At 39.1% G+C, this 13,777-nt stretch overlaps 1 protein-coding gene across 2 annotated transcripts in view; it reads right to left on the reverse strand.

Annotated features, from left to right (window-relative positions):
• Positions 1-2,143: 2,143 nt before the first annotated feature.
• LOC149004977 (apoptosis inhibitor 5-like protein API5) overlaps positions 2,144-13,777 on the reverse strand; it is a 51,998-nt gene continuing 40,364 nt past the window's right edge. The window contains exons 14-17 of one of the 2 annotated variants that reach the window (XM_089135638.1): positions 5,476-5,590; positions 5,329-5,394; positions 5,139-5,242; positions 2,144-5,054 (exon numbers count right to left, since the gene is read on the reverse strand). In XM_089135638.1, the coding sequence (XP_088991764.1) occupies positions 4,871-5,054; positions 5,139-5,242; positions 5,329-5,394; positions 5,476-5,590 (469 nt within the window). In that variant the 3' untranslated portion in view covers positions 2,144-4,870. The remainder of the gene's footprint in view (positions 5,055-5,138; positions 5,243-5,328; positions 5,395-5,475; positions 5,591-13,777) is intronic. The other variant, XM_089135639.1, reaches the window with a different exon arrangement.

Below are 13,777 nucleotides of genomic sequence, written 5' to 3' on the forward strand. Positions count from 1 at the left end.
TTGGTTGTTTATGCTTTCCCTATTGGTGCCCTTACAATAAGCATAAGATGGATTATCAGTGTGCTCATGTGTTTTCCTTGGGTATAGTCCTTCACAGCATGGCTATAGATGCCTTTAGCCAACTTCTCAAAAAATTTACATTGCCCATCATGTTCATTTTGATGAGACTAATTTCCTAATCCCTCTCTGACTCTCCTCTAGGTAGTTTAATTCCTAGGGTTATTGTGCCACTTCGAGTTTCTCCCTCAAAAATCCCTTGGGTTATTGTGCCACTTCGGGTTTCTCCCTCAATCATTGTACCAATGGCAACACTATCATCCCCCAACCTCATTACTATGCCCAACCAAGGCCTCCCTCACCCCATTACCACTACAAACCTCCCCCTCACCACAAGCCATCCTTGTACCCTTGGCCGAACCTCTCTCTGAACAAAACACCATTGCCCCCCCCCCCCCAAACGAAAGATGCACCCTCTCAAGCTCATGAAATCCCATCTACCTCCACCCATCCTATGCAACTTCGATCACGCAGCCACTCCTCAATTGTTAATAATGATACTACAACTGATGAGCCTACTTATTTTTCATAGGCTAATAAGAGTGCCAAATGGAGGGTTGCCATGCAGGAGGAATTCAATGCCTTAATTTGAAATGGATCTTGGTCTTTGGTTCCACGATCACCTCATATGAACTTAATTGGTTGCAAATGGGTATTCCGCATCAAACGGCATGCTAATGGCTCTCTTGAGCGATTTAAGGCCCACCTTATCTTCAAGGGATTTCACCAACAAAATTACCTTGATTATGATGAACTATTTAGCTTTGTTGCCAACTCGACCACTATTCACAGTTTTCTATCTATTACGGTCTCTCAAGGTTGGTCTGTGCACCAATTAGATGTTAGTAATGCCTTCCTTCATGGCCAACTAGAGGAGGAGGTCCACATGTTGCAACCCCTGGGTTTATTGATGCCACTCATCCCACTCATATTTGTCGGCACCATAGTTATTTGTATGGGCTAAAACAGGCGCCTTGAGCTTGGTTCCAACATCTCTCCCCAATTCCTTCAGCACCTTGGCTTCCTTGGCTCCCTTGCCTCCAAAAGTGATACAGCTCTCTTTATTCATCATCAAGGAATTGAGGTTTGCTATATTTTGATCTATGTTGATGATATTTTGGTCACTCATAATGACTCGTCCACAATTTCCTATCTTCTTCGATTATCATCTGCTGAGTTCTCTATTAAGGATTTGGGAAACCTATATTCTTTTCTTGGGCATTGAAGCATTACTCATAGAAAAGGCTTACTTCTCACCTAGTCTTGCTACATTTATGATCTACTGGCTCGTACTGGTATGCATGATTGTAAGCCTATCAATACACCAACGACCACCACCCCTGCTTCTAATTTAGGGGGTGCACTGCTCCAGAATCCGACTGAGTATCATTCCATTGTTGGTGCTTTTGAATATGTAACCTTGATTCATCCAGATGTTTCTTTTGCAGTGAATCGAGCCTGTCAATATATGCATGCCCCTACAGAGGCACACTAGCAACATGTTAAGTGTATTCTTTGGTACTTAAAGAGTACATCTTCACATGGTTTGTTGATTAGTGGTCCTCTTCATGCTCTCTTCAAGCTTTCTCTGACGTTGATTGGGCTGGAGAACCCTTGATCGGAAATCGATGGGGAGTTTGCTATTTTTTTGGTCCAAATATTAATTTCCTAGGATCTCTCAAAACCAGTGGATCGTTGTCCAATCCTCCATTTGGTCTGAGTATAAGGCACTTGTTGATGGCTCTGCAGAAATTAATTTGGCTGGAATCTCTCCTTCAGGAACTTGGCTTTCCTCCATCCAGAGCTACCATCCTTTGGTATGACAACATTGGCTGACCTAACTTATCTCTTTGCAAATCCAGTATTTCATGCTCAAACAAAACATGCAGAATTTTCAGTTTGTCTGTGATCAAATCGTCAAGAAACAACTTCAAGTTCAGTTATTTCAACCAAGGCCCAATTGGCTGACACTTTCTCTAAAGCCCTTGGCTCTGCTTGATTGACACTTCTTCGTCACAAGCTAAAGATTCGTGTTCCTGAATCTCCACCTTGAGGGGACGTATTGAGGATATATGGCCTTCCTCTCAATTAATTGCTAGATCATCCTACCATATCTACTCACAGCTGATTGACAACATCTACCTTTTAAATTCTTTCATATTCACTTCCCATTGTTTGGTAATAGTTGGCGATACCATACTCGATGTTTGACTATGCCATACCAATCTCTATTGATTGGCAATCATCCAAGCTGATTCCACATCTGTCCAGGTTGATTGACAATCATCCATATTTGTTGAATGACATTCCTCTTTGCTTAAGGTTGTAATTATTTACATAAGTCACCATGTGTTCATTTCAAATCAATGAAGATACAAGTGTCTTAGCAATTCAGAAATCCAACAGGAGAGTTGGAAGTTAAGTCACAGAATTATGTAAAGGTTGCAGTAATAACCTTTGAGAACACTGTTTGGACTCTTTTGATACAAGAGCTGAGGCCCCAATCCCTCCTTCGAGCAGTAATGGCATGCAAGAGCCTGAAGGGATTATACCTTCCTAGGAGCAATGAGGCTATGCAGCCCAACAATCCTCAGATATTTGTGGAGCCAATTGGGAATTTGGAACTGAAAGAAACTGAAGATAAAGTGTTTCCTGCTTTCCTAGAGACCTCACAGTAACGAGTCTCTCAGATGTTGAAGGGATCTATGAGAAGGTTTGAGGAATAAGAAGCAGCCATCTACAAAGAAAGTGACTAATTGTTGGACTGTTTCTTCTAACACTAAAACCATACATACAATTGTGTAATTTAGGATTTGGGGCATTATTAACATTAGATGATAAAAGTGGGGGGAGAGCAGATGATCTTTCTTTCTCCAACCAATGCTCCCTCCCTTTAAAGTCTCAGGAACTTGTTTATACTTTTATCTAGAATGGCAGTCTGGAAGAAGTTAGCATCTTTATCACCACACTGCAACTACTCAGCACAGGACCCCTGCAAGGGGTGAAAACTATTGTCTGAATATATATGTTTGAAGTTTATGTATGAGATGGGGAGGAAGAGGAAGAAGGAGGAGTTGGGTTCTAATTGGTGCTGTAACCTAAGTCAACACTGCTTAAATTAACCTGCTAATAGAACAAACTGACATCTCACTGAAAATCCATGCAAAAACAAACCAGTATTGGAACTTCACAGAAGTATCATTCAAGGATCAACAACTCAAAAATAAACAATAGAATTCAATAAATACATATCCATGAAAATGAAAATAGCATCAACTGATAGGAGCAAAGAACTGGAAGGCCAACAAGGATACAGCATTAACATTAAATCAGCAGCTCCAGAACAAGAAATTTAATTAAAACTTATAAACACTATTACCTTACGTATTTCAGTACTCGATGCCTCAAAACAAGTCGTTTCATGAACCAATTAATTTGCACTGCTGCAACTCCATGATGAAAAAAATTTAGTTTTACAATTCATGGTTTGAGTATTGGTGCAACACCATGGTCTAACAAGGGGAAGATCCCTGCAGGAACTAACATCTCCAAATAAGATAAAAACCAAATGAAAATCTGAAATTCCATTTCAATGTGTGAATCCAATCCTATGAATTATGTTAGACACACCAGCTATCACTGTGATAAGAAACATCCAAAACAGACAGCATCTAACTTCCAAATCCACGGACTGTATAACCAACAAAGATATTCACCAAATGCTTCTGTTATCAAGCTACTACAGTTCAATTTCAACAATTTATTATGTATCTAAAACCTATAAAAAATTAAAATTTGCAGCTCCCTAACTAAAGCCATAAGACTTACATTCACCCAACCTATGAAATTTTAAGATTTCTAAACTGATGAAAATCTTAAGCTGTTAAACTGCCAACACCAAAAACACATTTAACTAGATCTGAATAGCATTAGTCAGATTTATAAACTCAATCCTGAATACTGAGAAGAAATCCTAAAGCACAATATAATAGAAATAACATTCTGAGATATTTGAAGGAACAGCACTCTGTTGGCAAAACCTAAAACCAAATTAAGTAGATGACACTTATTGGGATTCATAGTTTTGTGCCTCCTGAATGCGATTAACTGGAAAATAGGCCTCAACATTAAAAGAAACTATTTGAACCCCCATCAAAACAGAGAAGGAATAACCCAATAATAATGTCTACAAGAGCTTAAGGCCATAAAATTAGGGATTTATTCCCATGAATAAAAGTCCGCCACTAACCTAAATTTAATGAACATCAACATAAAGAGTCCTTAATGGAACTGTGACCAAATCCAGACAAATAATCAATACAAAAATTAATTTTTCAGAAGATTAAAAGAAGGAAAAAAGCAGAAGAAAAAGATAAGGGACAATCATGCTTCTTTCCTCACGATGGTGAGAAATGAAGATCAGAAATTTAATGTAGAACTGTTTATCATCTATTATTTATTTTTCTGCACCACATTCGTCTATTGATTAAATTCACCAGAAATAGCTTCCTGAATAATAATAATAAACAATTAGCCCCAGACAGGGAAAAAAGGACAAATCCCATTTTTCTATTCTTTTCTCTTCTTTTACAAGCTGCTGCAATAATCAGATACATTAGTTACAGTTGAGGATGCAGAGCCCCAACCCTTCTGAATGGCACTAGTTAGAAATCACAATGGTAAAGTTCCAAATTAATCAGTTTTAGAAAGGAAATCAAAATTCAAAGAGGCTCAATACAAACATTTTTTGAAGACAATTACTACACTAAAGAGCTTCTGCGTACAAGTATGCATTACTTGGATGCAAACCACACTACCAGTAGCCCCTTCCTCTTCCGCGTCCACGTGGCCCCCTGCCTCTTGCACCACTTCTCCCACCACGAGATAAACCTTCAAATGCCCTATTAACAAGCTGGTTCTGCACACCACCATCACCTCTTCCTTTCTTTGTTGCAGCATTGCTTGAGCCATTAGCAGCAGTTGCAGTTCGCTTCCCACTGCAAAGGAAGCACATGAATGAGAAAATGAAATAAATATAAGAAAACAGTATTAGACAAGCAAAAAGAAAAGGATCTCCCTACCTGGCTACAGTGGCAGTTGAAGGTGTTGAAGGTTTCACTGCTTCTTTCCATGATAAATTAATTTTCTTATCCCCAATAAATGAAGGAGATTTTGAATGCAGAGTCTGCAGTGAAAAGAAAATGTGAAATTCAATGCAAGTAGACACAGAACCAACATACACAAACAACAGGAATTCTTTTCTCCATTCACCTGTGTCATTGCTAGAATGTTATTGCAAGTTCGTAATCCTGTTGTGGTATTCTGCTTTTTCATTTTCTGCAGAGAATGTACTTCAACAACAAGCCACAAAAACAAAATAGCCACACAACAGATTTAAAATCCCAAAAAGAAACTCACAATGCTAGCTTTTGCATCCTCAGTCTTAGCAGCTGCCATTGCCTTGCCGTGTTCTGCCATCCCTTGGGTTAATTTCTTCATGGTGGCCCTAGCTAACTCCTCTACATTACTTAACCTGCATCGTCAAAGATAGTAATAAAAATCAATTCCATTGTTTCTGAGATATAAGAAATATAATTTCTCCAACTAAACTTGACGAAAGCTAAATGCTGCCACCTAAGTTACTTTATACTCAAGTGCTCCCACTCAATGTTAGATGTTACACACAGATTCACTAAATTTCTTGCAATTTATTAAGAGTAAAGGGATGTGTTGCATTAACAAAAAAGCCAAGTAATACTGTGTTGAAATGCCTCAGAAGCACCACAGCTGAGTGTTCCTAGCCTGGCAAACTTCCAAATGTTCCTCCCATCGTATCTTTTGACATGGAAACTTTAAAGCTTCATCTCCACATGCCATGTGGAAGAAGAAACTCTTCAAGGTTGATTTATTCAACACCCCCACCCCACCCCCATGCAAGGGTGGGTGCCCCAAACCAAAAAGAAAAAAGCACCAGAAAAATGAAGAGAAAAGGATCAAGAGTTCTCTTTCAATTTCCTTTTGAATAGGATATAGGAAGTAGTATTGAACTATTAAATCCCAACATTCAAATGTGAGACTAAAGTAACTTCTACTACAGTAGTATGTCAGAATTTGCTTGATGTGTAGATGCTTGATTGCCTCCCTAGTTTCCATTCCTACATCCTCCACAGGAATTTTGTTGGACATCCATTGAAATTCCACTACTTGTCTTTTGTACAACACTCTTTACCATGATACTCGCACAGCACCGGGCACAAGAGTCACCAACATTAGACCTATTATTGCCAAAACCAACCACCAATGCAGATCTATTAGATGTCTGAGTATGTACCATTGCTGTCTGGCGACTGTCCTTAGTGTCAACCATAGTGTAGGCTTTCTCCAGAGAAGGGAAAGGTTCATATATCTAAGCTTGTCCTCCCACTTCTGATATGCAGCAACATCAGTAGCATGAGGAGTAAAACGCACATGGAAGTCAAGAGTTTGATAACAACCTCGAAGGGTATTGTAATACTGAGACAATGTAAGCTCCTTTTGTTGCAACTAATGAATCTTACTTCTGATCTCAAAAAATTGGGCATCATTACCAAACTTTGAGTAAGTTTCCTCGGCAACTTTCCAAATTGTAGCAACATCAGGAATTAGAAGGTAGCTCTTTGCAATACTTAGTTCAATGGAATTGAAAAGAAATCCCACAACCAAACATTCATCAATCTCCCACTATCTTAGTTCAATGGAATTGAAAAGAAATCCCACAGCCAAACATTCATCAGTCTCCCACTATCTTGGGTTGTACAAGGAGATGATGGTTTAACAGACGTCTCGTGAAGATGGCTGGTTAGACCACGAGCACCAACCACAAGAGAAACATAATGAAAAAAATGAAGGTAATTGGTCCCATTAAGCTTATCAGTGAAACCAATACCAAATCACAATCCTGAGAAACAAAAGAAATAGGAGGATCCTCAATACCAAATGAATTAGAAGAGGAGGAGGTAACTGTATCAGCCATCGTAGGAACAAAAAAGGATGACATACTAGGGAAAATTAGATTTAGTAGGAGAAAAGTGCTCACCGCCACAAACAAGACATGAAAAAGGATTTTTTTTTTTTTTTTTTTGAGAGAAAATTTTCAATCAATAGGAAAGTAAGGGGTAATGGCCCTAGGAAAACTTGTAAGAGGAAATGATTATTTTAGAGCCAATTACAGGAGCCAGAGGGCCTAGGCAATAAGCCTAAATGGGTTGTAGGGGGTGTTGTGCTCCCTCTAGGAACTACTGCAGGTCTGAAAAGGCTATGAAGAGGGAAGCAGAAGTGGGAAAAGGCTCAAAGGGAGGTATCGACCACCCTAGGAGAGTCACAAATGGGTGATGACACTCTTAGGAGTGATCGCAATAAGCTAGGGAGAGAAGTGATGGCCCTAGAAGGATCGCAGATGTGTGGCGATCCTTCTAGGATCCATTGCAAGTGGTTCTGGGAGTTTTTAATGCTGCGATTGGTGGTGAATGGGTGGTTACAAGCTGGCAATGGTAGTTGGGTGGTGCAATGGAAGGAAAAAGAGGAGAAAGGAGGTGGTGGAGGCTAGGCGATGATGGTGGAAGCTCTGCAATGGCAAGAGGAAGGAAAAGTGATGGCGGCAGCGGCGGTGGCGGTTTGCAATGGGGATCTGTAGGGTTCTTGAATTAGAGTTGGCTCTAATACCATGTTGAAAGATTTGTGGAAATCCTAACGTGTCTGAGGGACACAACAGGAGCTTTATTTATACTAATAACTTTCCAAAAATCAAACAAATCAAATCTTCCCAATGTGGGAATATTACAAGGAAAATAAAATATCCTAATAAGACAAATCTATCCTCAATAATAATGTATTCACTACTACTATTATTGCCTTATAACAGCTTTTTTCCTCATAATTCCACTGGCAGTTTAACATTTCTACCCAACATTAGTTCAGGGACCACAAGGTCAGTCTTTCATCTAAAAGCCAGCTTATTTTTTGGCTTTTCACGTAAAGGCAGCCAACTAGTACGCTTGCTTAGTGATGTAAACTGATTCTAGGAGCAGCATAGGTCTCATGGTTGCTTTCCACAAACCCTATGGCCTGTAATTGAACAAGGAGTATTTTGGTCATTTCAGAAAATTTAGTGGAGTCCTAGGTCTGGGTCCTATTGAGTCCAAACTGTTATTAGGACCCTAGATCTACTTTTATTTTCTTATTTGGGTCATTACTTTGATTTATCAAAGAGTTCTTGTCAAGGTGTGATTCCTTGGTTGTGTTGTTGTTAGGTTTGATATCTACTCGTAGATTCTAAAGTGAGATATGATAGAGTCCCTATTTAAGAGTCTTTAATCAAGTCAGAGACATACTTAACATTAAAGTTTGAGTTTAAAACCAAGTTGGTTTCCCAATTTGAATCCTTGTTTGTTTTCTTTTAGAGGCAATAAACAAAGCCTCCATTCTCTGTAATTGGGAAGTTGGATTTAAATAATAAAATTGATTTGAGAGTTTGGAGGAGTTAGAAGCCGTGGGCTTCCTCAGGGAGGCCTGCGGCAGCCATTAGAGTGTGTTTCAGCAAACTTCCTTCAAGTACAGCAGCAGTCCTTCAACTCCAGCAACCTTCCCTCATTCCTGAGTAAGTACAGCACACCCCACCCTTTCCAGCCCCTTCTCTGATGTGAACCAGAATCTGGGGTTTGACTGATTGAGGTAATGCCCTAGATTTACTCACTCCAGGATCCTTCAATAGAATCAGCAGTCTTATAGGGTTGATAATACCTTTGGTTGATGGTCTTTCGGTGGAGTTAGGGTTCATAGGGGTTAGGCTAGGGTCAGGGTAGATTCAGCTAGGTTGGAGGTCAAGGATTTTATGTTTGAAGGTTTGAAACCTTGCTGCAATTTATCACTTATGGGTCTTTGAAATTTTAGGGTTAGAGAGGAATTAGGGTTTCTAGGGTTTTGGGAATTTAGGGGGCATATAGTTCCTTCGTGATATGGGTTGCGATGGATGATTTCCTAGGGGAAGAGGTCAGGTTAATGTTTGAGGTCAAATATGAACTAAAATGGTAATTAGTATCCTAAGTATACATAACCCATCCTATGGGAGAGATGGGATGAATTCCTCTAGATGGAAGCTTGTACGCATAGGTGTCATAATGGGTTGAAACTTTTTTTTTTTTTTTTGGGGGGGGGGGGATGTAGGTAGAAATCTAGGGATATGACACCCCAAGTTTGGTGGGATTTGGATGGCTAAATAAAAAAATATATTTTTTTAAGGGTCTTGGGAAGCACAAAAATTCGAAAACAAAAATTATATCTTCAAATTGAACGGTCAAAATGGGGTCAAATTGGGATCTAAGGTCACTAGGGTCAGGGGATGAGGTTCCTAAAGTTTGGAACTATCTCACAATCAGATTGCCGTAGATTTGATCTTGAAAATTGGGTCCCTTTAAAAGTCCGAAAATTCAAAAAAATAAAAAAGAAGGGTGTGAAGGATGGGGAAAGAAGAGGGAAGGCTAAGATTTGGGGCTGGGGTGCACTTACTTGCCATAGAGACTTGAACTACAGAAACTTGAATAATGAATGCCCGCAGGCTAAAAGGAGGGGGGGAATTAATGAAGAAACTGCAGAAAATTTTCACACTTCGCCATTGGGTCCTCCTCAGGAACCCACAACTCCACTCTTTCCTTCAATCTCAAATTTTATTCAAATAATCAAGTTTGCTTGTTACATTTTATCGTGGCTTATTTATAGCCTACACGAAGGAAAACATAAAAGGACTCAACTTCCTAAAAGAAACCATACTAGGACTCTACCTTGTAATTTAAATCAAACTTAAACTCCTACTTGACTCAAGACTCCAATTCAAACAAAGATTCTTTCATATCTCACTCCAAAAAGATCCAACTTGGATTCTGAGAGAAGATATGAAATCCTAACAAGAAACAAATTGAAACTAAGGGATTCCTTCAAACTTAGGAATCATACCTAGACAATGACTCTTCAACAACGTGACAAATAATGACTCAAACTCAAAAACAATAGTAGGTCTAGGGTTCCACATAAATACTAGACCTAGTGGAACCCTAGGTTAGACTCAAGGAAAATATGCAAAATTACCAAATACCCCTGGAGTTGACCGAAATTCTCTAGGCTGCTGGTAGGGCTGCAGGACACTGGTAAGTCCTTTTGGCTCTCATTAGGTGGTCATGATTTGGTTTACATCAATCTCCCACTCCCCTAGCCCATGCAAGCATCCCAGCCCCTTTCCGCTTTTTATGGGAGCCAAGGTTGCCAAAATGGCAAGGCAACCAAACCGAGTGGGTGCCACCTCGGCAATAAAGCGGCACCTAAACAGTAATAAGGCGACCAAAGCAGTTGGGACAAAAATTTTCAATACAACTACTTTCTATAATAAGTTAAAAAAAACATTCAATAGTCACATTCATCCAAAAAAGAAAGCATTCAAGAATCATAATTATGAAAAATTATCCAAAGAAAAAAACACAAACATAAGTTCATCTTATCAAGCATCATAACAATGACTATGTACTAACCAAGCGAACACGATAAATTAATAGATCTCATTATTCTGATTTCCAAGTCATTGTCCATTAAATGATTCATTGATTCTTGATGTTCAGTATGGCTCATGCTACACATTTTGCAGCAAATAGACACAAGGTCCAGGGAGGCCACCCTGGCAGGGGTGTGAGGGGAGCACTTGTCGAGGTCCTATGTCACTTTGGGCCTTGGAATTCCTTTGCAATTTGCGACTCAATTCAGAAATGACTAAGCTATTAAATTTATAAAAGGTTTGGTAGAATAAATTTTGATTTAAAAAAAATTACGAAAAAAATATTATGTACAAAATGTAAAAGTGGCAACTTTAGCGTCTAGGTGGCAATAAGGGCACAAGGCAACAAAGCGGTAGTGCTTAGGCAAAAAAGCGGCAATAGAACAACATGTCAATTAAGCGGTTGAAAAACCGCTTTGCTGCCTACGCGGACGCTTTGACAACACTGATGGCAGCAACCATCCCCCTCCCTTCTAAACCCTCAGATCCCCAACCCAAACCATCCCCTTACCTTCTAGTTGGATCACACCCTTCCCCTTATCCAACCCCTACCCTTAGATCCTCCATTAGGTTTTAGAATTTCCTACACTTCATCTAATTTTACTAGATAGCCCAAACGTCGGCCTTCTAGAAGCGAAGCTTCCCGGCCGCCTACCTCCTTGTGTGGAAATGCTTTTCATGATCTCCAGCTCTTTCCCACCGGCTCGTTCTCCACTAGGCATCTAGGCGAACTCGCTGGGTGAACTTAATGTAAAGAAAGTCAGTGAGTGCTTACTAATACCGAAAGGCTAACATCTCTCCTGTCAAAAGACATTTATGATTGGATTGAAAAAAGCGTAAGCCTCAGGCAATTTGGCAAAGAAAAACTACTCAAGTGGAGGGTAGAATGAAAACAGATCAAAGCAAAGATATTAAGCATAACAAGCATTTCGTTTTTGGAAATAATTGCATTTTGATTGAGTTATTAATATAAGATAAGGAAAAATGAAAAAATAAGATAAATTTGAAAATCCTTCTTTTTTTAAAACTCGCCCAATCAAAATCCTTCTATTCTCATTTGAGAATTGAGGGAATGATACTTTCCTATACTATCTTAACTGAATTATATGTAATGATCAATAAATTCAGTTTATTCCTACATCTACGTGTATCAAATCCTAGCAACAATCTAATCTATTCTATAGATATTTAGATATTTGGACTGGAATTGACGAACAACCAAGATCGATATTAATGTTTATTAGTGTCAAATAGAAATCAAAATGGGGTGTGGCCAAGTGGTAAGGGGTCGGGTTTTGATCCCACTACTTGGAGGTTCGAATCCTTCCGTCCTAGAGCAGACCAATTCAATCAGAATAAGGATCGTTTTCTTTAACAATCTTATCTTTAAGAACGAGTTGTTGGATACAATGTGATCCGTCTTTCTGATTTCTAACAATTTCTCTCTGAATCATTTCTTTCTCACAAACTAACCGGAGTTCAAATAAGACACGGATGTAACCAAATCTAATATATTTGTGATCTCGATAGGATCGGAACTATAGATCACAATAATTTAACTGAAAGAAAAAGAAAAGAAAATGGGATGGGCGATTCATTCTACGCTTGTCTCGCTCATATTGAAGTTATTTACTTAGAGAAACTTCAATTCGAGAACTTCACATCCCATATCTATTTGATATATCAAATTGTGCGTTCTCTTTCAAATTCAAAATGCGAAAGAAAGGCTCCTACATTCCTATAGGAATAGGGCATGCCGCCTAATTACTCATTTTCTAAAGATCCCGAATACTAAAAAGGAGGAGTTCTTGGTCCTGATTGAATTCTATCACTAAGATTAAGGTTTCTAAAAACAGATTTGGGTTGGGTAAAAGAAAAATAAGAATAAGACGTGATCAAGACGCTTTTCTACCTAGACTATTTTGCCAAGGATCTTATAAGCAGATCCCTTTTTTTATGTTTTGGAATTCTCAGAGAATTCATAAATAGATAGAGTTAAAGTCAATTAGTAATTAATTTCAACTAAAGCATCAATTCAAATAATTGTGTCTATCCGGATCTCATAAACAAAGAGTCAAGGTCAACATGTAATAATAAGTCCTAAAATCCTCAACCAAAACCTTTTAGGATTGCCATCTCCCACTCTTGCTCTACTTCCTACAAACCCTAGCTGACTTTCCTAAAGGGTCCTACCCCAAGTAGGAAGCTTCAAACCAAACCCAATCCCATTAGGACTAACCTGAAATTATAAAAGAACAGACAATAGCCCCTTCCCTAGCCCAACCGAAACCCTAAGACCTTATTGCCTAAGCCCTGACTTCCAAATTCAGTTCTGAAACTACATAACAGCAGCAGCTGAAACCCTAAAACCCTTCAATTCAGCCCAAAAGCCCCATAAACTTAACCCTAATCTTCAATACCAGACCTGAACCTTAGTTACAGAAAGGTTCCAAGCTTCAAAGTCCAGAATTCCCTATCCCTAAGCCTAGAGAATCCTTCAACTCTTGTACACACTAGATTCTTCAAGAACCCCTCAATCAAAGGCACCTACAGCCCTAGAAGGTTTGTTGGTTCTCAAGAGAGGATCCTGGGGTGAGCTTGATTCAAGGGCAAAATTCCAACAAACTGAACCCTAGAATTTGGTTCACATCACTTAGTCAACTAGAAGTAGGTTAGCTGCTGTCCCAGTTCAAGTCAGTTTCCATGTCCCAACTCAGTAGGACATCTTATATACAGCTATACATCATGCCCCCCACCTCCTCAACTCCAACCCAATCAAAAAAGAAATCCAAGAAAGGGGGAAAAAACACACCCACAATTAAAATAGACCGTTGTGCAGAAATTCAGTAAAATCTTATAGTGTTCTTGTGTGTGTTGCTGTTAAACTACTGGTTTCTGTCAACTTTGGTCAGAAAAGATCCAATAGTCAAGCATCCCTAAGGCTCTTGGTGAAGTCAGGTCAAGATCCTTTGCAGCTGCCGAATTGACAACCTACAAATTCCATCCCAATTACAGAGAACCAATTTGGGTTTATGCCGGGAAGATCTACAACGGAGGCTATTTACTTAATTAGGAGACTTATGGAAAGGTATACAGAATGTAGGAAAGACCTTCATATGGTATTTATTGACCTAGAAAAAGCTT

The sequence above is a fragment of the Hakea prostrata genome, chromosome 9, assembly GCF_041222555.1.
Source record: "Hakea prostrata isolate BN-2017 chromosome 9, UWA_Hpros_2, whole genome shotgun sequence".
Lineage (NCBI taxonomy): Eukaryota > Viridiplantae > Streptophyta > Magnoliopsida > Proteales > Proteaceae > Hakea > Hakea prostrata.